Raw genomic sequence first — 24637 nt, 5'->3', positions numbered from 1 at the left:
TTGATTCCTCCATCATCTCGAATCATCTTTATCATTGCTATATTGTGTCTTAGCATTCCTTCTTTCCTTTCCTACAATCTCCCTTCCTTCCCCCCCCCCCCCACACACACACCTCCAGCTTGTTTCATTCACCTTATCCTCGCACCATTATACAAAAAGATTGTACTTTTTGATCTCATAACCACCATAACCAAAAGTTTCATTAACTCAATTGACTTTCAATTAACCGTCCTTTTCGTTTCTTTAACCATTTCGTGCGATTGCATGACACTACTAGAGGTGTACCCCCATTCAGCGCCTTTGTTCACCAGTTAATGTTTCACAGGTACCAGCCATTGTTATAATAACATTAATAATAAAAAATTATAATAATAATTTCCTTCCATTGATCTAGTCGCTGGCGTGCGTCTCGCTTTGTATTGTAATTGAATTAGATGAAATGGCAAAGAGAAAGCTTAACCCCCTAATAAAAAGAACAAGAACCCGATCAGGATGTTTGACGTGTCGAGATCGTCACATGAAATGTGATGAACAGCAACCGGTTTGCGCCAATTGTTTACGTTCAAAAAGAAAGTGCTACAGAGGAATCAGACTTAACTTCACTCAATACACCATTTATAACCCAAAGAAGTCCCTATCCTCATCATCATCTGGACCCAATGAGTTCGGTGCTTATGTTTCAGAATATCATCATCGTCAATTTTATGACAGAGAGTTACTCTCTCGATCCCATAAAATATTGGACCAATCCATAACTATTGCTTCACTTTATAAAGATGGGTATAAGAAATATGAACCATATGTTCGACTCCATTCAAAGAAAGATTTAGAACTAAGTAAACTCCATTTCCAACGGGACATGAATGCCTACAATGCAAAACTACCGCCTCTGACAGGATCATCATCCTCCACCAGTTCCACCACCAATTCCTCCTATCCAAATACAACCTTGTCCAGATCACTATCCTATCTGCCTACAACTCGTCACCGATCTCAAGGTTATATCAATGCCTCCTTCCATCCTGTTTCTGAATACGAGTTGATGCCTCCACCACAAACCATTCCAACTCATATAGATTCCACAAGAAACGAGTATCATTCGTACCAACTTACATCACAAGATACCCATGGTCAAAATTATGGCTTGATGCAAACCTACATTGCTCCCATGAGACATCCAGCTCCACAACAAGATCAATCTACTTTTCCTTACAGAAATTCAGATGCAACACAGTATCTTCAACAACTGCATTCATATCGTGATCCCCAACACCAACAGCCGTATTACAAGCACATGGAATATCGTGAAGGGTGCCCCCCTTCTCAAAGACCCCAACAGGGGCCCGTTCCTCAACCTTCGAATATTCCATATCAAATCTCACGGGCTTCCCTTGGAGCTACACCGGCGCCAGCACCGCCTCCACCACCTCCACCACCCTCTGGTCCCGGTCCTGGCCCCTCTCAACACATTCCTTATTACCAGCCAGCATTGGATGGACACCATTCAAATTATGATAACTACTTTTCTTCCAATGCCCAGGTTTCAAACACCCCCAGTCATTCGAACACTATTGGATTACGGCCAATATCCATCCGCCACAACACTAATAGCAATAACCAACTTATGCATACTGCAATCCCACCGCAACAGCACTATTATAGTTCAGACAGAATCGCGAGAATGGCTCCTCAGTATTCACCACTGGGATATCATAATCCTGAAGATATACCGCAAGGCCCTTCAGAAACTCCTCAAGTTCAACAATTCCCAGCATCATTCCATCCACAATCGCTCACACCACCCCAACATCTTTCGCTAATAACAAACTCTGGTAATGCTGATATCAGGACTTCACTACAAGCTCCAGGTAGTAGTAGTTTTATGCCACCAACATCCACTATGCCCCCAGACTTATTGGCGCAGAATCCACTGAATGTTGATACTATGACTATCCCCCAACCCAACTTTGGAGGGGATGTTACGAACAGACAGTCGTATCAACAAGCACCGGATTTTAGTTTCTCCTCCGGGTTGGTGGGCACTTCTTCCGGAGGAGAAACTAGCACCCGATCAGGTGCTCCTGGGTCTTGGATCAAGCCTGATCCAACATATCCTGGATGGCAAGAAGATTTCGAAAAGTATTTACAAGTTTTGGAGGATGAGAAATACTATTGGTTGTTAGACATGTTTAACGAAAAAGGAGTATGGAAGTCAATTATACCCCCATATTGCCTTCAAGAGCGTGCTGAAAATAATAACGGATTCTTACTTGAATGTCTTCTTAATTGCTCTCGTAGTAGTGGGAATCCTCGACTAGAATCAATTATAGAAGTCCAATTGAGTATATTTGATAAGATATTTGATAGTGTTGATCCCAATACAAAGCAGCCCATCCTCAATAAGAATTTGAAGGGTAAATCATTGGATATACTTGTTCTTCAACTTTTGATAAGCATTTCTTTGATTCTATTGATGTTTCAGATCAAATTAACCAATTATCTGATGCAAATTGGAACTTATTCAGTTACAGTTATTAACAATCAATTGAAGTTGTTTGCTATTTTATGTGAGTTGATCTTTTTGAACAATAAGTTCTCTTTTACAACTACTACTGCTAATACTACTATTGATGATACCAAAAAAACTACGGAAATCGGTGTTATGAAGGTTTGTGCCATGTATTCTGTAACTATTTTGAAGTTCTTTCTTCTAAAATACTTGCAGGCGAATCGGAAACTAATGGACTTTAATAATATAGACGATAAGGGTCCTTCCAAATGGAAGATTGTCTACGATTATGCTAGTAACAATCTATATTACCTTTTCAATTTGAATCTGTTTGAAATAGAAAACCTCAAGACGTTTTATCATGGGTTTTCACATTGTCAAACATTCATAAACCAAAAGGAAGGGAATAATTCAGATGCCTCCAATCTAAGAGAAATTATCTGGAAAGTCATACGGTATCATTATGAAGTTCTAAATCCAGAGAAATTCATTGATAAGACTACTAGTTCCAATATTAAGGTTGAGATGCACAATAAAAGTGATACTAATAATGCTCTATTGGCTGAAACAGAAAAGATTTACTCCACCAAAAACCATGATGCAGCACCAGTGTTGCCATTGCTAAACGAGAAGCTCGGAATTAAGTCCGGTTCAGTTAATGATTTGTTCAATCCCCATAGACTCAATAGATACGACTATACAGGGAAAGATGGTACGGCACTTCTCCCCAATGATCGCATATTGAGTATGGGACTACTTACAAATTACATGAACAGCATAGTTGCTAATCAGGTGGATGAGCCAACATCGTCTACTTTTTACAAAAAGAAGATTGTGGGTGTGTTTCAAGCCCTTAGCGATTCCTTCTTAGAATCAGATTTGGCACTACGTTGGGAAAGAAACTATAGCTGGCTTCTTCAGACATAAGTATTCATTATAGTAATATATTCATTATTCTTATTGATTGTGTAAGAGATACATAGAAGTATTTCTTCAAGTACAAGAGTACTGCACCATATAGAAGCACTCTTGTACTGTATCTGTAGTTGTTAGGGAGGTTGTTGTGGAGGTTGTTATAGTGATGTAAATCATAGTTGTTGTTATAGAAAAGAACACTTGTTGGGGTTACCCGCACTTGCTGAAAAATTTTCCATTTGAATAACCAGGTACCTACTATAAATTAACAGACCCCTTCTTCTTCCTTAACGTATACAATAATGTCTCTTGGTACTTTATTCGCCACTCAACAAATCAGATCTGTCCCCCCTAAGGCTATCATTAAGCATTATGGTTTGGACGTGAAGATCTCCGATAAGGAAGATCCCTTGTACACCAAGAACTTCCCTATTGCTAAGATCCCTGCCTTCATTGGTCCTAAGGGTCTTAAATTACATGAAGTGATTCCCATCACCATCAACTGTATGTATTATCGAAAGTGATCAATGAAAATGGCAATTGAGTCTATATGATGAGAGATCTTTTCAATTATTATACAGTTATCCCTGTCTTAATAAACTATGTCGAGAATTTTAATCTGAAAACCAACACAATTAACCAAACATTGTCAATATTTCAAAACATGTTCAATTTTACTAACAGGTAAATTCTTTAGTGGTTCAACAAGCTGAAGAAAACTCTCCTTTGTTGGGTAAGACCCAAAGAGATTTCATTGAAATCTTGAAATGGTTGTCTTTCACCAACTCTGAGGTTCTTGTGGCGTTTGCTAATGCTATCAAGCCTATTAGAGGAGACGTTCCTTTCAACAAGAAGGTAGTTGAAGACAACTATAATCAACTTGTTAAACTCTCGCAAATTTATGAGAACAGATTGGTGAACTACACCTTCTTGGTTGGGGAACGTCTTACCTTGGCTGATGTGTTTTCTGCTGCTTTACTTGTGAGACCTTTTGAAAACTTTTTTGATGCTGAATGGAGAAAGCAATACCCTAACACTGCTAGATGGTTTAGAACTATTGTTTCCTTGCCAATCTTGAAGGACATTGTTGGTGATGTTCCGTTCATTGCCAAGAAGATAGCCTTAGTTCCTGCTAACAAGGAAAAGAAGGAACAAAAGTCAAAGGAAGCTGCTGCTCCAAAGAAGAAGCAAGCCGCTGCTCCCAAGGCTGCTGCCGAAGTTGACGATGCTCCAGTTGAAGAAAAGAAGCCAAAACACCCATTGGAATTGTTGGGTAAGGCTGCCAATCCTTTGGATAACTGGAAGAGAGTTTACTCTAACGAAGACACGAGACCCAAGGCCATTCCATGGTTTTGGGAAAACCAATGGAACCCCGAGGAATGGTCCATGTGGAAGCTTGACTACAAGTACAACGAGGAATTGGAAAAGACCTTTATGACCAACAACCAAATTGGTGGTTTCTTTGCCAGATTATCTGCTTCCACCAAGTACTTGTTTGGTTGTTTAGTTGTGTACGGTGTTGACAATGACAACGGTATCACTGGTGCTTTCTTGGTCAGGGGTCAAGAATACGCTCCAGCCTTTGATGTTGCTCCTGATTGGGATACTTATAACTACACCAAGTTGAATCCCGAAAACCCAGACGACAAGAAGTTTATTGAAAACATGTTTGCTTGGGATGAGCCAGTCATTGTTAACGGTGAGAAGAAGGAGATTGCTGATGGTAAGGTATTCAAATAGATTTTGTGTAGTAACTTGAAAGCAATTTATTACATCACATGTATTGGTGATAATTACCCCTATTGGAATATCGACCAACATTTTTAAAGGGCACTACAAATTTTTCAGTGCTTCTGTTTGACGGTTCATTTCTTTTACCTTTCGTTGTTGTAGAAATGTCGTTGGGAACTATTTTCGTGAGCGACAGAATTAGGTCGTTCCCTCCGCTAGTCGTCATAAACAAGTTCAAGTTGGATGTTGAGTCGAGCACACAACAGGATCCACGTTACGCAGAGCACTTCCCCTTGGGTAAGATCCCTTGTTTTATCGGGCCCAATGGTGATCTTGTCCTTCATGAAGTGATTGCTATTACCATCTACTTGGTGCAAGCAGGCGATGGAGAACGTAGTGCGTTACTAGGACGTCTGAAGGAAGAGCATGCGGAGATCTTGAAGTGGATGAGCTTTACGAATCTGGATGTCTTGACAGCCATTGATGCGTTCAAACCACTCGTTGGGATGCTTCCCTATGATAAGAAGAAGGTGGACGATGATTTGCAGTGGTTGGGCCGATATGCTCAAGTCTATGAAGCCCAATTGAGTAAGTCGTTGTACTTGGTCGGGGACACATTTACAATTGCTGATCTCTTTTGCGCGGTGATCTTGTCGAAGGCTTTTGAGTACTTCTTCGATAGCAGTTGGAGACTGGACCACCCTTTTGTCAGTCGTTGGTTCACTAAAGTTATGGAAGATCCAGACGTGGTTAAGGTAATGGGGAAATTCAAATGGGTCGACAAGAAGTATGAGAATGTACCACCAAAGATCTGATTAAAAGTGTATGATCGAGTTTATTCAATAAAATCCGTAGGAATATTTTGTATGTTAATGATATTGAGATAATGCTATGCAACCGTAGTATTGACGTCTGGTAGAATATATCGGAAGTAGTACCACTGAGAGGGTACAAGAGTAAAGTATTAAGTTCCGTTGGTTACTTCCGGTTCAATATTTCTCCAATGGATTGCACATGAATACAGCTCAAATGATAGACGAATCACTTGATGCTGGCCCCACTACTGTCTATTGCGATATCCGCGTGGAAATCAGTGGTCGGACGTCGGTAACCATTATCAAAAGAAATTATAAGCACATGAATAATATGAACGAGATCTTTGTTAATCAGTTCCACTTTTCTGTCTTGTAGGACTGCATGATTACCCAACGAGTTGTTCAGCACTGGCTGGACACCAGTGTATGCTATGCTCGCTCTTGGGCAGCCACAATTACAATTGATGTTGCAATAATAAACACCTTTCGCAGCCGAATGCACACGGCTCAATGTCCATTATGCGGCATATGAAACCCATGTAGATGTTTCGTTGGGTTTTGATAGCTATGAAATTTCAATTAAACTGTGGCTCGTCGTCTTGTATAATGGTGATGTGATTTGGCTGCGAAATTAATTCTCTCCACATTAAGTACACGGGCCACTGACTAGAATACAAAGAAAGCATGAAGAAGATTGTTATTTCAATTCTTTATCATCTCTTACAACCCCCACGACATTCGTTTTTTAATTCTTTGGGAACTTTATTCGTTAATCCAAAGTTAAGATCTTTGGCTCCACTTGCAATAGGCAAACTCTAGAACGTTGATGTCAAGAACCAGTACCCTGCTTTCACCAAATGGTATGTTAGAATTCACGAGGCTGAGGTAAACAGGCAGGTTTTCCTACCGGTTTCGTTAGCTGAGACTCAAGTTCCAAACATTGATCCTTTAACTAAATAATTATTACGTAGAATGCGTTCAATAGGTCTCTATAAGTGCAGTTTGACTAAGTAGATAATCATTAGTAGAATGTTATAATTCAACGATCTATAGACTACAACCAGCAAGTATCGAGTGTTTTGCCATTTAATATAAACTATGACCATCAATCTAATGACCATGCCACTACAAATCTAGCATTGAAGTGTAATTTTGTTCCGCTATTGCTTCAATTTCAAGACATCGATAACGACATAAGTGCTTAAGACGACAATTAAACGTTGTCTCCAACGAATTCAGTACTGTTCGCACCAACCTGTCTTTATTGTGAGAAGTGGACACTTTCTCGCAATAAATTACTACGGACTCCTACTCACCAAGTATTATATACCTTCAAGCACAATAAATGAATCTGACAATTTAAACGACATGGAAGAGATGGTTCACCTTACTTTACTTTACTCTACTGTACTTCTCTCTACGTTACCTTGCTTTACTACGTCATACCCTATAGGCTGGTCTAAAAGTCGTGGCCAAATAAACCCAGCCAGCACACGACTTTTAAAAACGTATACAAAAAATTCAGTCGATGAAATCCTTTGAAACTCACTGAGCCCAAACTGTCCAGACGTGTCACTACAGTAAATCAGACCCTAACATCATGGCAATGACCAAAAGTAGTATCGTGAGAACCATACGAAGAAAGCCATTAGTGGTATTGGCTCCTCTTACTCTTTTAGTGGTGCTATACTTGTTTCTTTCAAATGGTAGAACTCAACCAAAGAATGGCCAATACAGTTACACTAAGAAGAACAGCATATTTGATCACAAGAAGAAGGATTCTTTGATCCTTAGAAACTTACCAAAGGACCATATCAGTCATTACGACTTGAATAAGTTGACTGCTACAAAAGATGGGTTGAATAAGAAGGAAGAGGTTCTTATTTTAACTCCCATGTCCAAGTTTGTACCAGAATACTGGGAGAATATCAACAAGTTACTGTACGATCATGCATTATTGAGCTTGGGTTTCATCTTCCCCAGAACTTCTGAAGGGGATAAGGCCATGAAGGATTTGGAAAATGCCATCAAGACTACTCCGGGAGCTGCCAAGTATAAAAAAATAACCTTATTGAGACAAGACACTGAATCTTTGGAAGATCAAAGCGAAAAGGAAAGACATGCTTTGAAGGTTCAAAAGCAAAGAAGATCAATGATGGCTTTAGCTAGAAACTCCTTGGTTTTCTCTACAATTTCACCCTCTACTTCATGGGTATTATGGATGGATGCTGATATTGTTGAATCACCCACTACTTTGATTCAAGATATGATGAAACATGATAAACCCATTGTATCGGCCAATGTCTATCAACGGTTTATTAATGCTGAAACTAAGAAACCTGACATTAGACCCTATGATTTCAACAACTGGGTTGAATCAGAAGAAGGCTTGAAGTTGGCAGAAACTTTGAAAGATGATGAAATCATCGTTGAAGGATATAGTGAATTGGCCACTTATAGACCATTAATGGCCCATTTCTACGATCCAAAGGGTGATCTTCATACGGAAATGCCTTTAGATGGTGTTGGAGGTGGTGCATTGTTGGTTAAGGCCGATGTTCATAGAGATGGTGCTATGTTCCCTTCATTCCCCTTTTATCATTTAATTGAAACTGAAGGGTTTGCTAAAATGGCCAAGAGATTAGGCTATTCCATTGTGGGGTTGCCTAATTACTTGGTATACCATTATAATGAGTAATGCTTATAGTAAGACCTCATTTATATGTTCTAATTAAACATACCATGTGTGACAACATAGTATACTGTCTAGTACAGTACAATATCGTAGAGACTCAGTAAAGACATGGTAGTAGACCTTCATGAGTTCTTTTACCAAAATACAGACGTGCATTTACCAACAAATAATTACACAAAAGATGCGATGAGATGCCCTCTAAAAAAAATTCCTATGAATTAATTAATATATTATCGTCAGCTTCTTTAGGTTTATTATCGTTACTTCTTTCAATTAGTAAACGTTCTGACTCTCTGCTGTGTGTTGTTCAAGCCAGCTTATCGTTTGAGTCCGTTTTTTTCGCTTGAAAACCGCTAACTAAGTCACATAATAAGATGCAACTCACTTGGAAGGATATCCCTACTGTGCCAAATGGCAATGATTTATTGGATATAGTACTTAACCGTACTCAAAGAAAGACACCTACCGTGATTAGACCTGGTTTCAAGATCACCCGTATACGTTCGTTTTACATGAGAAAGGTTAAGTTTACTGCTGATGGATTTAATGAAAAGTTTACTGATATTTTAGGAGGATTCCCTAATATTAATGATGTTCATCCATTCCATAGAGATTTGATGGATACTTTGTATGAAAAGAACCATTATAAGATTTCTTTAGCTGCTGTGAGTAGAGCTAAGACTTTGATTGAACAAGTTAGTAGAGATTATGTGAGATTATTGAAGTTTGGTCAAAGTTTATATCAATGTAAGCAATTGAAAAGAGCTGCTTTAGGTAGAATGGCCACTATCACCAAGAAGTTGAAGGATCCTTTGGTTTATTTGGAACAAGTTAGACAACATTTGGGTCGTTTGCCAAGTATTGATCCAAACACAAGAACTTTAGTTATTTGTGGATACCCCAATGTTGGTAAATCTTCATTCCTTAGATGCATTACTAAGGCTGATGTTGAAGTTCAACCATATGCTTTCACCACTAAATCCTTATATGTTGGTCACTTTGATTATAAATATTTGAGATTCCAAGCCATTGATACTCCTGGTATTTTAGATAGACCAACAGAAGATATGAATAACATTGAAATGCAATCCATTTATGCCATTGCTCATTTAAGATCATGTGTTTTATATTTCATGGATTTATCCGAACAGTGTGGGTTCTCTATTGAAGCCCAAGTTAAATTGTTCAACTCTATCAAACCTTTGTTTGCCAACAAGTCTGTTATGGTTGTCATGAACAAGGCTGATATCATTAAAGCTGAAGATTTGGCTCAAGAGAAACAAGATTTGTTGAAAACCTTGTACGATTTACCCGGTGTAGAAATCATGCACACTTCATGTCAAGACGAAGACAATGTGATGGCTGTTAGAAACCAAGCATGCGAAAAGTTATTAACTGCTCGTGTTGAGCAGAAGTTGAAGGGTTCTGCTAGAGTTAACAATGTGTTGAACAAGATTCATGTTGCCAGACCTCAAGCCAGAGATGATGCTGAAAGACCAGCTTTTACACCTGAAGGGTTTGATGATAAAACCAAATATGATGTTTCTGACCCCAACAGAAGGTTATTGGCCAGAGACATTGAGGCTGAAAATGGTGGTGCTGGTGTGTTTAATGTCAATTTGAAGGACAACTATTTGTTGGAAGATGATGAATGGAAGAATGATGTTATGCCTGAACTTTTGGATGGTAAGAATGTTTATGACTTTTTGGATGCTGATATTGCTGCCAAGTTGCAAGCATTAGAAGACGAAGAAGAAAGATTAGAAGCTGAAGGGTTTTATGATTCTGATTCTGAGCTTGAAGATGAAGAGACTGAAGACATTAGAGAAAAGGCCCAATGGATCAGAAACAAACAAAAGATGATGATTAACGATGCAAGAAACAGAAAGGCATTGAAGAATAAGGCCATTATGCCCAGAGATCAACAAAAGAAGACTTTTGAAGAAATGGAACAACATATGTACAACTTGGGTCATGATACCACCACATTGAAGGAGAGAACAGGAAAATCAGGTAAGCATAATGATAAGAAGGAATTATCCGGTGTTGATATTTTGAAGAAACAACAAACAGAACGTAAGGAAAGAGTTGGTAAGAGAAGAACTCCTGTTAACCAACCTGATCGTCGTGCTGGTGGTGTTGCTGATGGTTCATTGAGAAGCCACACTGATAAGATGGCCAAGATGGAAAGAAGAGAAAGAAACAGACAAGCCAGACAAGGTGAATCTGATCGTCATATTGGTACATCGATGCCTAAGCATTTGTTCAGTGGGAAGAGAGGCATTGGTGAGACTCAAAGACGTTGAAGTAATTTGTTTGTATATGCATTTAATAATTGAAAATTTTAAGGTGATAGTGGAGGACTCATATGTACGTCGACGTGATGACAAATACGTCGAAAAGTGCAGACAAGACGCAACTGTAGTATGCCAAATTCATGCTCATATTCTATCCTGTATGTACTGCCACAGTTTGCAGATCCTTACGTTATTTGTGTCACCATTTCCGATAAGGATTGGGGGTTCTCAACGCTCAACGATAAGAACCACTGCTCCCAAAGATAACATTAAGAGGCTTTGATTGACTATACAAGCTACTACTACTACTACTACTACTACTACTACTACTACTACTACTACTACTACTACACTAAGACGCTACTACTCCTGATATACGTGTTGATAAATACGATAGTGAAGACCTAGGAATAACTGCACAGGATTCATCGGCACTCATCATGAATGTGCTACAACACCCTTATCCCAAAGGGAACTCTCCTAAGAGAAACTCCTCGGCCACCAACCCCATGTCGTTTGATTTGACGGCGCTCGAGTCGCTGTTGCCTGCTGGTAATGGTACCCCCACGAGGCATAGCAAACGGAATAACCACAGCCATAACCACAATGGGTCTGCCGGTAATGGGTCTAATTCCAATAAGAACTTGAGTCATGTTCCCTGCAAGTTCTACAAACAAGGGATTTGCCAAGCGGGTAATTCGTGTCCCTTCTCCCACAATCTTGATGGGACCTTGGCAGCTGATAAGTTACCGTGCAAGTACTTTCAGAAGGGTAATTGTAAGTTTGGTTTGAAGTGTGCGTTGGCCCATTTTCTACCTGATGGAACAAAGGTTAACTCTCGGAACTTGATTTCACTTTCTCCTCCAAAGAGTGAACTGAACCACAGTACTACGACTGCTGCTAATAACAATAACAATAATAACAATATTAATAATAGTATTAGCAATAATAATTCATTGGGTCCAAGTCCTGGGCCTGTTGCTGGCGGTGCCACTATAGTTTTCGATGGAAGCAGTAGCCATATTTCCAATGGGGTTGAGTCTGTTGTTGGTGCCGGTGCTTCTGCTGCTCTAAGTTCGTCAACTCCAACTCCATCTTCTACTCCAAACTCAGCTTCAGCGGTCGCCAAACATTCGTGCGTTGCGTCGTATGTTTCTCCATTCACACGTCGTTCTTCTTCGAACCTTAATGCTTATGATGCAGACTATTATTTTAAGGAAAGAGACTACACTTTCCAGTCTAATAATAATGTACTTAGCAAAGGTAACTTCCATGACTCAAATCAACATCCCATCAACACCAACGCTCAATATACCCAGAACTCGGTCTTTAGCCACCTGACATCCATAGGAGTCCAACTGACGGGGTTCCAACTGTCTTCTACACAATTACCAAGTCCAACGCTTATAAGGTCTTATTCCACCAGCAATGCTACACCACCTACCAATTATTCCAGTTCATCGATTAATAATATGTCGTCTTTCCCCATGGCTACATCCACCTCGTCACAATCGTCATTCCATTCTCCAAATTATATCAATAATACCTCCTACAAGTCTTTTAACAACGTATTTGAACAAAGACTTGGGCTTACTTCTTATGGAGGAGGCTCCTCATCTCAACCTTCTTCCTTCCAAGAAACATCACCGACGTACGGTTCGTATTCTTTGTACCTCCCACAAATTAATGGGGGTATCTGTGACTCACCAGTGGACGGGGAATCGGAGTCTGCCATCTACGAAGAAGATATGCTTCCCAGTTCGCTTGGGAACTTGATCTTAAGTCCGAAGGAACAACAACGAAGAGATTCAAGAAGCCAAAGTGGCACACTTTTCTCCAGACCCAATCTTGAATCGTTAAAGGAAGAATATGAAAAGACTGGGCACCCTGATAACGATGTGTTTCACATGGACTGAAACAAGAGGACCCGAAAGAGGCTGGACCTAAGCAGGCTGGACCTAAAAGACTGACTTTAGACATTAAATGGATTATATGATTATATACAAATTGTTTTCTTTATATTTACAAATGACTCTACTTCTTACTCTGACCGGAAGATATCCGCAGCCTTCTTACTGAAAGCTAATTGGTCAGCTACTGATCCATCAGGATCAGGATGGACACCTTCATCCAACCCACTGGGGAAGAGCTTACCAATGAAGTACATTTCTTTGCTGAAGGGGTCAATTCCATAGACCAAATGATCATTGGAAATGGTTTCCTTCTCTTCCAATTGGTTACCAGGCTTTTGAACGGTCACCTTCTGTTTGGTAGTGACATTGACCACAAGTTGAATCAAAGCAGACGCATCGTTTGTGTCTGGAATCACATAGAACCCTTCAACCTTGGGGTTGGTCATCACATCAACTAATTCCCATTTAAGCTTGTAGTTAACTGGGAACCGGGCAACTCTGGACTTTAAGATTCCTTCCATGAATTGACCACAGGTGAACCTTAACCCATCTTCTATAATACCGGCCCGCTTCTCTAAGGGAGCGTTACAGGCATTGGCAAACACCTTGTTGGTCTTGACAAACTTTTCAATGGCTTCTTCCTTCCAATCATTGAAGGTGACCTTTAACTTGGTCTCACTCTTGAACCGTCTGACTTGCATGGTGTTAACCAAAAAGAGAAACATTCTACGGCGTATAAGACCAAACCATTTCAGTATGGGGGCCTTCAGAAGCTCGGGGGGGACGTAGAATTTGGCTAAAACTGGTACGGTCTTTAAAGGCATCTTGGAGACATCTGCAACTTGTTCATTTTGGTTGGAGGCCTTTGAACTGGCCAATCTGATTGCTGAAAGTCTTGGACGGGTCTGCGCAAGACGCATGCCCACCGGCTTCAATCCTATTTTCAACATGGCTCAGAGTTGATCTTGTACAGGGTAACTAATCTGGATCTAATAAGGTTGTTAAAGTGAAAAATTTAGTAGTCGGTGAAAGAACCTCGATTACGTAAGAAAAAGACATACATCCACAAGAGGCAATAGAAGAAGTTTTATTAGCTAATACAACGACATATGGTTGACTAAACACGACTATTTGAGATGACCCTCCTGTCGTGAAAAGATACTACGGATAATCATCATCATCATACTAATAGGAGCCACAGTAACACGATGCCATCAGCAGAACCTGTTGGAAGGAAACAGAAGCCGGGGAAACAGAAGCTTGCTCCCGAGAAGGAGCGGTTTCTCCAATGTTGTGGGGATATTTCTCTTGAACTTGTGTCGTCCTTAAAGAGTAGTAAAGATATCAACTTGAATGGATTAATTATACGTTATGCCAAAAAGTATAAGCTTAAACAACAGCCTCGGTTAACGGATATCATTCTGTCTATTCCGGACCAGTATAAAAAGTATTTGATTCCGAAATTAAAGGCCAAACCCGTAAGAACAGCATCGGGGATAGCAGTGGTTGCTGTTATGTGTAAGCCTCATAGATGTCCTCATATTGCCTATACGGGGAACATTTGTGTGTACTGTCCTGGTGGACCAGACTCTGATTTTGAGTATTCTACCCAATCATACACAGGCTACGAGCCTACGTCCATGAGAGCCATCAGAGCCAGGTACGACCCTTATGAACAAGCCAGAGGGAGAGTCGAACAGTTGAGACAATTGGGCCACTCTATTGATAAGGTGGAATATATTGTTATGGGAGGGACATTCATGTCATTACCCGTCGACTATAGAGAGCGGTTTATTGGCCAATTACATAATGCGTTGTCTGGATACACGGGGACGTCATTAGATGATTGTATCAAGTTCTCTCAACAATCATTGACTAAATGTGTGGGGATAACCATTGAAACAAGACCTGATTATTGTACCAGCACTCATCTTAGTGATATGTTGAAGTATGGATGTACCAGATTGGAGATTGGGGTTCAATCTGTTTATGAAGATGTTGCTAGAGATACCAACAGAGGACACACTGTTAAGGCAGTGTGTGAATCCTTTGCAGTTGCCAAAGATGCTGGGTATAAGGTTGTGAGTCACATGATGCCTGATTTGCCCAATGTTGGTATGGAAAGAGATTTGGAACAATTCAAAGAATATTTTGATAATCCGGCGTTCAGAACAGACGGGTTGAAGATTTATCCGACATTGGTTATAAGAGGAACAGGATTATATGAATTATGGAAGAAAGGGCTATACAAATCTTATAATGCTAATGATTTAATTGATTTGGTGGCTCGGATTTTAGCATTAGTTCCACCTTGGACTCGGATATATCGTGTTCAAAGAGATATCCCCATGCCATTGGTCACCTCGGGGGTGGAGAATGGGAATTTAAGAGAATTGGCTTTAGGTAGAATGAAAGATTTTGGTACCACATGTCGTGATGTTAGAACCAGAGAAGTGGGGATTCAAGAGGTTCATCATAAAGTTATACCTGATCAAGTTGAGTTAATCAGAAGAGATTATTATGCTAATGGAGGCTGGGAAACGTTTCTTTCATATGAAGATCCAAAGAAAGACATTTTGATTGGACTTTTAAGATTAAGAAAGGCTTCTAAAAAGTATACCTTCAGAAAGGAATTCACACAACAACCCACCTCAATTGTACGGGAATTGCATGTATACGGATCGGTGGTGCCATTGCATTCCAGAGACCCTAGAAAGTTTCAACATCAAGGGTTTGGAACGTTGTTGATGGAAGAAGCTGCTAGAATTGCAAGGGAAGAACATGGTTCTGAAAAGATTAGTGTTATCTCTGGAGTTGGTGTTCGGAACTATTATGCTAAATTGGGGTATCATTTAGATGGGCCATTTATGTCAAAGTGGTTGAATGAGCATCAAGAAGAGCACTGAGAAGACGTTAGTCGTTCTTATGTCCATATATTCTTATGTCCGTATACTCTCAAGTCCGTATACATACAAAAGACTACGTCTTCTTAACGCTTACTGTCTTTTCGGCAACCCACCTCTATGTAAAGCTGGTGCTTTAACCACTTTATTATTCAACAACGCACTAACACTTTGAATTTGAGCTTGAGTTGTAGACGGTATCAGACTACCATTCATACTATTGGATCTACTCAATTCACCCTTTTGCTTCTTATCTAATTGTTCCTTCAAACTGCTCTGAACATAAGTAGCCATTGGAGGTTGGTTCCCACGATATTTCAATAACCAAGGATGATTTAATAATGAACCATATGAAGGTCTCATGCTTGGTTTCTTATTTAAACATGATTTAACAAACATCCGGGCCTCATTAGAAAACATTTTGGAATCTAAACTTGGAGGTTCTCCGTCAACTATAGCACTTAATTGGGAAAAGATATTATTATAAGTTTCTGGAGGATAAGGATAATGACCACAAGCCACTTCCAAGATAGTTAGCCCCAAGGACCAAACATCCGATTGGACTGAATAAGAAGAAGCATCCGGATTTAAAGATTTGATTCTCTCTGGAGCCATATATGATTGACAACCAATATTTGTTTTAGCTAATGAAGCCACTAAATTCCCACTAACTCCAAAATCACATAGTTTCACTTTCCCATTTGAATTCACCAAAATATTGGTGGGTTTAACATCTCTATGAATAATATTATGTTCATCTTTCAACTCTTTCAATCCTCGTATAATACACTCGGTAATATAAGCAAGACATGCTTCGTCTTTTATGCCATGCTTCCCATAGATTTTGTCCAATGAGGATCCGTCCATGTATTCCATGCACATGTAGACAGCACCTTCAATGAAGAAGGCACCGTAGAAGTCCACAATGAAGGGAGAATCACATTTATGTAAAATCTCCAATTCCATCAAGATCTGGGTGAATTTGGTCTCATCTAATTCTAATCGAACCTCCTTCATGGCCATAAGAACCCCAGTAGGTTTATGTAAGACTTTGGTGACTGTTCCATAGTTCCCATGGCCAATCTCTTCCACAAACTCCAATTGGTCCAGAGAGATCCTGAACGATGACCCAGACAGGAAGTCCACCCCTTCGGAATGCAAGGACGCCTTACCGGCAAAGTTAAGGGACCCACTTTTGATATCAACGTATTTGGAATAGTTGGCGAAAAGCCCATGGAGTTGCGGCTTATTGGTGGACGTAGCCGATCCGTTTCTCGAGGACGAAGATGAAGCTGCCTGTGATGCCAGTAGTTGCTGGTCGTCTCCACCAAACTGTGCACCCAATTCATGCTGATCACCGATTGAAGACCCTCCTGAAGTGGAGGTTGTTGTGGCAGTGGATGATTGTGAAGTGATAATGGGACCCCCCAGTAACTCATCGAGATTGAGCTTTAAATTGGGTTTTGCTTTTCTTAACGATATCTTTCGAATTAACTCTTCGGAAGACTTGATATTGTTAGGCAACCCTTTGTTACCCCCTACTGTTCCTGTTCCAGAAGTATCCGGTGTGACCTGAGTTATTGATGATGACGATAATAATAAAGTATCCAGGGAAGGCTCATGGGATGAAAGAGTGAGAGACGACTCAGAAGAATCATTGGAGGGGCTAGCAAGATCAAAGGCTGCCTTGAGATCTTTATCTTTACCTCTTCTTCGGGCAATAGACCCCTTGGGATTCAACTCAAACGGCTTGGGCGATGTGGTGGTAGAATTGTTGGGGAGTCTAGCAAATATATGAGGAGATACAGCGGACGTAGGAAGCACGGGAGGGATCCCATTGGTTGGTGTACCAAGTTGAAATGGTGAAGAAGTAGTTGACGGTGAATTGGAGGTGGTGGATGTAGTTGATGTGGATGATGTAGCTTGCTTCAGCGTTGTTAGATCGTCTTCTTCCTGGAGTTGATGTTGAACTTGTTGAGCCTGTTGATGCTGCAACTGACGGATTTGTTGCTTTTGGAACCGAATCTGATTCATTAGTCCGGGTTGTTGTTCGTCAGGACTTCTAGTGCCATCAGCGGGGGGGAGGGAAGGCAAAGGCTTTCCTCTATTAAGGTGTTCGTCTAATTCCTGTGGAGGAGTCGACTCGTTAGGACTTTGCTTAGTTCGATTCTGGTGGAAGGCCCGGAGTCGAGCATGTAGCATTGGATTCAACGGAGTCAGGACTGAGGCCGTGGAGGATTGGTTGGGCGATCGGGCTTCATTTTGTTTGTCAAGCGACATCTTGTCGAATCTTGCAGATATGTTTTCGGACATAATGGAGGCAGTAACTTTAGCTTGTTCAGTGGCTTGTCTTGTCTTAGCAATAGTGTGGACTTACGGATACAAACTTAACTTAATGCAATCGAATTATTTGCATGCACACCTTATGCATAGATTGTGAATGTATGTGTATGTGTGAGCTTACGTATACATGTATGTATGAATGTATGTAAAATTTCTTCCACTGTAGTCAATAGTAATAGTATGGTTAAATCTTTTGATTCTCGTCCACTAATTATATTCTTATGCATTCACACGGACATGGTAGCGCCGGGTACGCCCTGGACTGCATGTGGCCTCGAGGTACAAGGTAAAATACAAGGACTTGACAGTCAGATATTCCTCCGATAGTTGAATTCCTTTGTATATACAGGCGGACGAGGCTTAACAGCAGAAGACTTTGGTGGTTGTACTTGTTTAACAATTGGGTTATGGTAGTATGAGCCATGTAGGGAATTATGTATATCCCCCGTTTACGAAGTGGAATGTGTTAAGAATAATTTTACATTGCAGTACTTACTCGTCGTAAATATACGCGATACATAACGCATACGATTGCAGTTGTAGAATCTATGTTACTATTAACCACTACTACTATGTAGTTTAACGTAAACAAATTATTTATAGCACACAATATTGTTATACACAATATATAACACACGACCCAATTCATGATGAATCTGATGAAAGTTTTTTTGCAAGTAATCAATGGAACTCAGGTACGGACCCATGTTAGCCTTAACACCACGATTACTATTTGCAGTACTTCTCTTGCTTTGCTTCTAAATTTACTTGAGCACTTCTGAATTCCAGCACTCAGGAATAATAATACAATATAATTCTCCGGTTTAGACAGTCAAGCTTGTGCTCTATGACGTGCAACCGCTTTCCATCAAGGGTCTATACACAGGCGTGGCTCAATTTAACGGGATTGAATTCCTATAGATTGAAATGACCTCTACCCTATTTTCATGTTATTTGTATTACCTATCGCGATACCTTTGGCATATACAGTCAAAGTCAATATCAGTCTATTATTAGAAGGAAGTGCTGCCTTGCGCTTTGTCTTTGTCTTTGTCTTTTTCAAGAGGCACTAATGGCTGGTCTTCAATGAGTTGAAGCCGTTTCTCGTCTACGCAATGAACATTTTGTGAAGGGGAAGCCATGTCGGCCTTCCCCATTTGTTATCTATTTTTATCTTGACTTAGATAATCGACAATAGATTCAGTTCTCCACATATGCAAGGCCATTCCAGGAAAGGGAAGCGGCCTTCTGAAGAATACCTTGTGTAACGTCTTTGAGTTCTTCATTCATTATTGCTATTATAGCGACGTGGTTAGTAGAAGGATCTAACCAAGAAGTTGTATAGACACACGGATTAGCTAATAGCATAAATTGTTCCATGTTGCAGTCGAAGACCATTATAAACTATCACGTTGATAAGAGGTCTTATCACGTGATGTTTATCACGTGATGTATCTTAATTATAACCATCATCTGTAATGAATGCTAAACACTTCTTTACTCCTGTAATCCCATCTGTAATGAAATGGATTTATTGTTCCTATGGGTGCCAATGACTGCATACGAGTTCAAATAAACGACTATGATGCGTACCAGACTACACCTCTGCGATTGGACTGTCTTCACGGAGTTTCACGGCAAGTTCCCGTGATCCGGTTGTATGGCTATATGGCGACGACCCTGGATTTAACTATACCAACACTCATACATGTTCACAATGTGTTTCCATACATGTTCATTGACCATGTGGATATGTCTGTTTCGGAGCTAACATCCAAGTTGGAATCGGAGCTAGCCACCTCGTTCAAGAGACGCAGGGCCAATGCACAAGATGAAGAAGAAGAAGAAGAAGAAGAGTACTATAACAATGATAACAAAGATAGTGATAACCGTAAAGACTCATCTAGAAAGTACATTGCATCGGTGGCCCTTTGTCGAGCTGCTCTGATCTACGGGTTTAGTGTGGGGTATAAGAAGGTGTGGAAGGTTTCATTTTTATCACCGACTTATAAGGCCAGACTAACAAATATGCTCAATACGAACACCCAGTTCTTTGGTAAGAAGGTTAATTTATATGAGACTCATATCCCGTCTCTCTTACAGTTCATGGCTGATTACAATTTGTATGGTTGTGGCTACATCAACATCCAGAAATGCTACTTCCGTTCTCCCGTGGCTGTTAAAGGAGTTCTCTCTGGTTCACAGTTCCAGCAGCTACAGCAGGATCTTAAACTGTATATCAATTCCCATAATGTCTTAAGAAGCGATTCGTATCCTCGAATGGGCCGTTCCGTGGTAGAAATTGATATAACTGCTGCAGACATCCTCAATAGAACACTACTTAAAGAGAGAAACTCCCATGAATCACTTGAGTCCGAGACGCAGCTGGATAAACCCCTAGCGTATTTGTCGTCTTTGAGTCAGCTCCAGAACGAGATTCTATTCCAGAAGCAAGCCCGAGGGTTGACTGAATCTTCTCAAAGCATCAATACTGGCTATTACGGTGATGTCAGTCAGACGTATTGGTCCAACCAGACGGAGCTCGATGAATTATTACAGTATGCAATTAGATTGAATGGTACTGAGGATGGTTTTATTCTGCTGGAGATCAAGAAGAACGAAGAGGCACTTCCTACTCTATTCCAGCTTACAAGCATTCAAAGCCAAGAGGGAGCGACCGTGGAATTGTCGTTCTTTAGTGATTTGGTAATGTGGCTGGACTATAGTCAATTATTTATTGACATCAACACGGTGACTGTAGAAGTAAGTTCTTCTTTTGGTGATGCGTTGGTGAACGAATTGGTAGAGGAACAGGTGCAGAACGAAGAGGAAGTGCAAGAGGAACAGGAAGTGCAAGAGGAAGAGGAAGTGCAAGAGGAAGAGGAAGTGCAAGAGGAAGAGGAAGTGCAAGAGGAAGAGGAAGTGCAAGAGGAAGAGGAACACGACGAGGGAGCTTCAGTTGGAGTGATTGAAAGTGATTACAATGAAGAAGATGATAACACTAAATTACTACCACGTTTAGACAGCAATGACTCAAATAAGCTTAGTGAAGCTGATGATGTGTCCAGCAGTCCAATGAAGAGACATGATAGTTTCAGCAGTCCGATAAAAAGACGTGACAATTTCAGCAGTCCCTTCAGCAGTCCTATTAAAATGAATGACGTCTCCAGCAGTCCTATTAAAATGCTTGGTGATTCCCAATTACGGCACATTCTAGATGACCTCGCTGAATCATCAACCCAAGAACACGAGGTCGAAGACATCAATATCGATGATAGCATCCTCCGACAATTATCCCAGAAATTATCCCAGTCTCAAGTATCCCAGTCTGTAGGGACATCAAAAGGAGTATTAGATTTTGGCAGGGTAACTGTTCAGAGAGACAGCTCCACTGCCTTAGCATCAGCCAGTGAACCAGAACCACTTTTTGATGTTGATCTCAAGGGCTCATTCTGGCTGTATCCCGTTCCAATAGATTTACGAAAGGATCATGAACAATTTGATATCACTATGGATGAAATGGGGGTCCCCCGAGTGGATTATGTCGATCCTTTCTATGATTGTGCTGAAGATCAACCAAAGAAGCCATTTATTCTAGCCTCAAAGAGGGTCAATGTACCTTTACGGACCCCTGAAAGCATCCCTCGGATGCCATTTTCAAAGGAGATAAGCAAGCAATTGAAGGGAAAGAACCGGGTTAGAACCAGTAATCATAACCGCTTTAACCAATGGCAATACCTTCCCTTACCACCGTCTCCACAAGAAGTTTCCCATTGGTTTGAAGTGGAAGAAAAGAAGCAATTGGAAGAGTTGACTAAATGGAAGAGTCAGATCAAACAAAGAGCAAGCAGGAGCTCCAAATTCAAATACTCTTATCATCCAGATCGACTGAAATCAACGACCCATGACGATGGGTTTAAGGAACTAACCAATATGATCTTGGAGATTCATGTGAACACTCATAATGATTATTTACCCAAGTTCAAGACCAACTCCATTGCCTTTATGTTTTACAATTTCGATGATGCTAACAGCATGTTCCCCACACTGAAGATGAAACGGGGAGTATTGGTGTATCACAATGAAAGCACCATTACCAGTTATTTGATGACCAAGATCTTTAAGACCATAAAACATTTGTCCTTTTCGGATAATATTTATATTGATGTGTTCCAGTCTGAACCCAAAATGGTGGAGAGATTCTGTCAATTGGTGGACGACTTTGATCCGGACATTCTTTCTGGATACGAAATCAATGGTAACTCCTGGGGCTATGTGATTGAGAGATTTAGAGAAGTTTATGACGTGAATTTACTACCGAGGTTAAGTCGGTCCAAGTCTAAAGCCAATGGGAAGTTTGGTGATAAATGGGGGTATACTCATACGTCTGTTATTGACATTAATGGACGTCATACATTGAATATATGGAGAGTTCTTAGGAAGGAAGCCAGTTTATCCGATTATTCCCTTGAAAATGCAACTTACCACTTATTAAACCATACGGTTCCACGACTACTGAATAAGACCCTTACCGAACTACTTGAAAGCTCCAGTTTGTCCCAAATCTCCTTTGGACTAGAATACTATTTCAATAGGATCCTGTTGTCTTTGGAACTCTTGAGCAACCAGGAATTGATTACCAGGAACGTGGAACAGTCACGGTTGATTGGAATTGACTTTAATTCCAATTTCTATAGAGGATCACAGTACAAAATCGAGTCTATTCTCTGTCGATTGACCAAACTGGAGAATTACCTATTAAATTCTCCGTCAAAGAATCAAGTTCATCACATGAGAGCTTTGGAATGCATCCCTCTTATCTTGGAGCCCATGTCTGATTTCTACAAGTCTCCATTACTTGTTCTAGACTTTCAATCATTGTATCCCTCCATCATGATTGCCTATAACTACTGCTTTTCCACTTTGATAGGCAAATTGTATGGGTTTGATGTCAATAAAAATGGTGTTGGGTATTTGAAGCACAATCCCATTGAACCTGGGTTGCTAAAGAAACTACATGATGAAAATGGCATTGTCATATCTCCAAATGGATATGCTTGGGTTAATAGTACAGTTCGGAAGTCTGTACTTGCTAAAATGCTTGAAGAGATTCTTGATGCCCGAATACGGTTGAAAAATGTCATGAAGCAAATTGGCAAAGATGACGATGACGATAAGCTACTAAAACTTTTCAACGCTAAACAGTTGGCTTTGAAATTAACTGCTAATGTCACTTATGGGTATACCTCTGCTACTTTCAGTGGGAGAATGCCCAACTCAGATGTGGCAGATGCCATAGTCTCAACAGGAAGAGAAATACTAACGAAATCCATTAACATGATCGAAGATGGTAATTTTGGGGCTAAAGTGGTCTACGGAGATACAGACTCACTATTTGTGTATTTACCTGGGAAATCCATAGACGATGCCTTTAAAATAGGTGAACATATTGCTTCCTACATCACCAATGAGTTCCCAGACCCCATTAAATTGAAGTTTGAGAAAGTGTACCATCCATGTGTGCTTCTAAGTAAGAAAAGATACGTTGGATACAGTTATGAACTGGCATCGCAGAAATTGGCCAAATTTGATGCTAAAGGTATTGAAACCATTAGACGAGATGGGATTCCGGCTCAGCAGAAACTTGTGGAGAGAGCCCTTCGAATCCTATTTGAAACCAAAAACCTTTCACAAGTGAAACAGTTTGTTAAGCTTCAGTTCTCCAAAATTAGCGATAATAAGATCAACATCTCTGATTTCTCCTTTGCTAAAGAAGTAAGGTATGGGACTTACAAAAATCGGAAATACCTCCCTCCTGGGGCAATAGTTGCCGAAAGAAAGGTAGCCAACGATCCACAATCCAAGCCACAGTATAAAGAGAGAATACCTTACGTTGTGATTAAGGATTCTTCCAAACCAAGAGTCAAAGACAGATCCATATCTCCAGAAGAGTTCTTAAACTCTTACACTACCAAGACACCATTCATGCTTGATTATGACTACTATATCACCAGAGTACTTATACCACCATTAGAGAGAATATTCAACCTCATAGGAGCGGATATAAAGAGTTGGTATAATGAACTTCCAAAGCTCACTAGAGGAAATCCATTTGCTACCAATGAATTAGGCAAATTGTCTGGTAATATCACCATTAATAATTGTTTGTTCTGTGGGAACCAACTAAGACAACTCGAACAAGAAACAGTCCTCTGTAACAAATGCCTTTCAAAGGGCAACCTTATCAGTGGAGAACTTGGATGGAGATCAAGAGAATTGAGTGTGAAATTGAGAACAAGCTATTTGACTTGCAAATCTTGTGTTCAATTCCACTGCAACCATAATAACTATATTGGAAGCCAACAAGGTGAATTACATAATGAATGTGTGAACATTGGCTGTAACCAATACTATAGTCGGTTCAAACTATCCAATCAATATCAACTTCATTTAAAGAACCAGGAAGCAATATTGAAAGCTATAAATGAACATTGAGGCGAATTGCCGATTTGTATG

General features: G+C 40.2%; 10 protein-coding genes across 10 annotated transcripts; 8 read left to right on the top strand and 2 right to left on the bottom strand.

Annotated features, from left to right (window-relative positions):
* Positions 1-517: 517 nt before the first annotated feature.
* On the top strand, positions 518-3436 carry AHR1 (Zn(II)2Cys6 transcription factor AHR1; the record flags this gene model as incomplete). Its single annotated transcript, XM_043192161.1, has 1 exon — positions 518-3436. The coding sequence occupies one exon, from the start codon at positions 518-520 to the stop codon at positions 3434-3436; it is 2919 nt and encodes a 972-aa protein (XP_043048456.1).
* Positions 3437-3726: 290 nt separating this feature from the next.
* KQ657_001362 (elongation factor 1-gamma) lies at positions 3727-5164 on the top strand (the record flags this gene model as incomplete). Its single annotated transcript, XM_043192160.1, has 2 exons — positions 3727-3928; positions 4122-5164. The coding sequence occupies 2 exons, from the start codon at positions 3727-3729 to the stop codon at positions 5162-5164; spliced, it is 1245 nt and encodes a 414-aa protein (XP_043048455.1).
* A 155-nt stretch (positions 5165-5319) lies between these two features.
* Positions 5320-5970, top strand: CAM1 (translation elongation factor EF1B gamma; the record flags this gene model as incomplete). The annotated part of the gene is made up of 1 exon (XM_043192159.1): positions 5320-5970. The coding sequence occupies one exon, from the start codon at positions 5320-5322 to the stop codon at positions 5968-5970; it is 651 nt and encodes a 216-aa protein (XP_043048454.1).
* A 1600-nt stretch (positions 5971-7570) lies between these two features.
* On the top strand, positions 7571-8668 carry MNN9 (mannosyltransferase complex subunit; the record flags this gene model as incomplete). The annotated part of the gene is made up of 1 exon (XM_043192158.1): positions 7571-8668. One exon carries the CDS (start codon positions 7571-7573, stop codon positions 8666-8668), a length of 1098 nt encoding a protein of 365 aa, XP_043048453.1.
* A 371-nt stretch (positions 8669-9039) lies between these two features.
* NOG1 (putative GTPase) lies at positions 9040-10971 on the top strand (the record flags this gene model as incomplete). Its single annotated transcript, XM_043192157.1, has 1 exon — positions 9040-10971. The coding sequence occupies one exon, from the start codon at positions 9040-9042 to the stop codon at positions 10969-10971; it is 1932 nt and encodes a 643-aa protein (XP_043048452.1).
* A 431-nt stretch (positions 10972-11402) lies between these two features.
* KQ657_001358 (uncharacterized protein) lies at positions 11403-12878 on the top strand (the record flags this gene model as incomplete). Its single annotated transcript, XM_043192156.1, has 1 exon — positions 11403-12878. The coding sequence occupies one exon, from the start codon at positions 11403-11405 to the stop codon at positions 12876-12878; it is 1476 nt and encodes a 491-aa protein (XP_043048451.1).
* Positions 12879-13003: 125 nt separating this feature from the next.
* On the bottom strand, positions 13004-13825 carry KQ657_001357 (uncharacterized protein; the record flags this gene model as incomplete). Its single annotated transcript, XM_043192155.1, has 1 exon — positions 13004-13825. The coding sequence occupies one exon, from the start codon at positions 13823-13825 to the stop codon at positions 13004-13006; it is 822 nt and encodes a 273-aa protein (XP_043048450.1).
* Positions 13826-14083: 258 nt separating this feature from the next.
* On the top strand, positions 14084-15781 carry ELP3 (Elongator subunit; the record flags this gene model as incomplete). The annotated part of the gene is made up of 1 exon (XM_043192154.1): positions 14084-15781. One exon carries the CDS (start codon positions 14084-14086, stop codon positions 15779-15781), a length of 1698 nt encoding a protein of 565 aa, XP_043048449.1.
* Positions 15782-15871: 90 nt separating this feature from the next.
* Positions 15872-18648, bottom strand: PBS2 (mitogen-activated protein kinase kinase; the record flags this gene model as incomplete). Its single annotated transcript, XM_043192153.1, has 2 exons — positions 15872-18150; positions 18618-18648. The coding sequence occupies 2 exons, from the start codon at positions 18646-18648 to the stop codon at positions 15872-15874; spliced, it is 2310 nt and encodes a 769-aa protein (XP_043048448.1).
* A 1204-nt stretch (positions 18649-19852) lies between these two features.
* On the top strand, positions 19853-24616 carry REV3 (Rev3p; the record flags this gene model as incomplete). The annotated part of the gene is made up of 1 exon (XM_043192152.1): positions 19853-24616. The coding sequence occupies one exon, from the start codon at positions 19853-19855 to the stop codon at positions 24614-24616; it is 4764 nt and encodes a 1587-aa protein (XP_043048447.1).
* Between the last annotated feature and the right edge of the window lie 21 nt (positions 24617-24637).

Source organism: Scheffersomyces spartinae, assembly GCF_019049425.1.
Source record: "Scheffersomyces spartinae strain ARV_011 chromosome Unknown scaffold_15, whole genome shotgun sequence".
Classification (NCBI taxonomy): Eukaryota; Fungi; Ascomycota; class Pichiomycetes; order Serinales; family Debaryomycetaceae; genus Lizanozyma; species Lizanozyma spartinae.
This window is presented reverse-complemented; position numbering and strand designations above follow the sequence as displayed.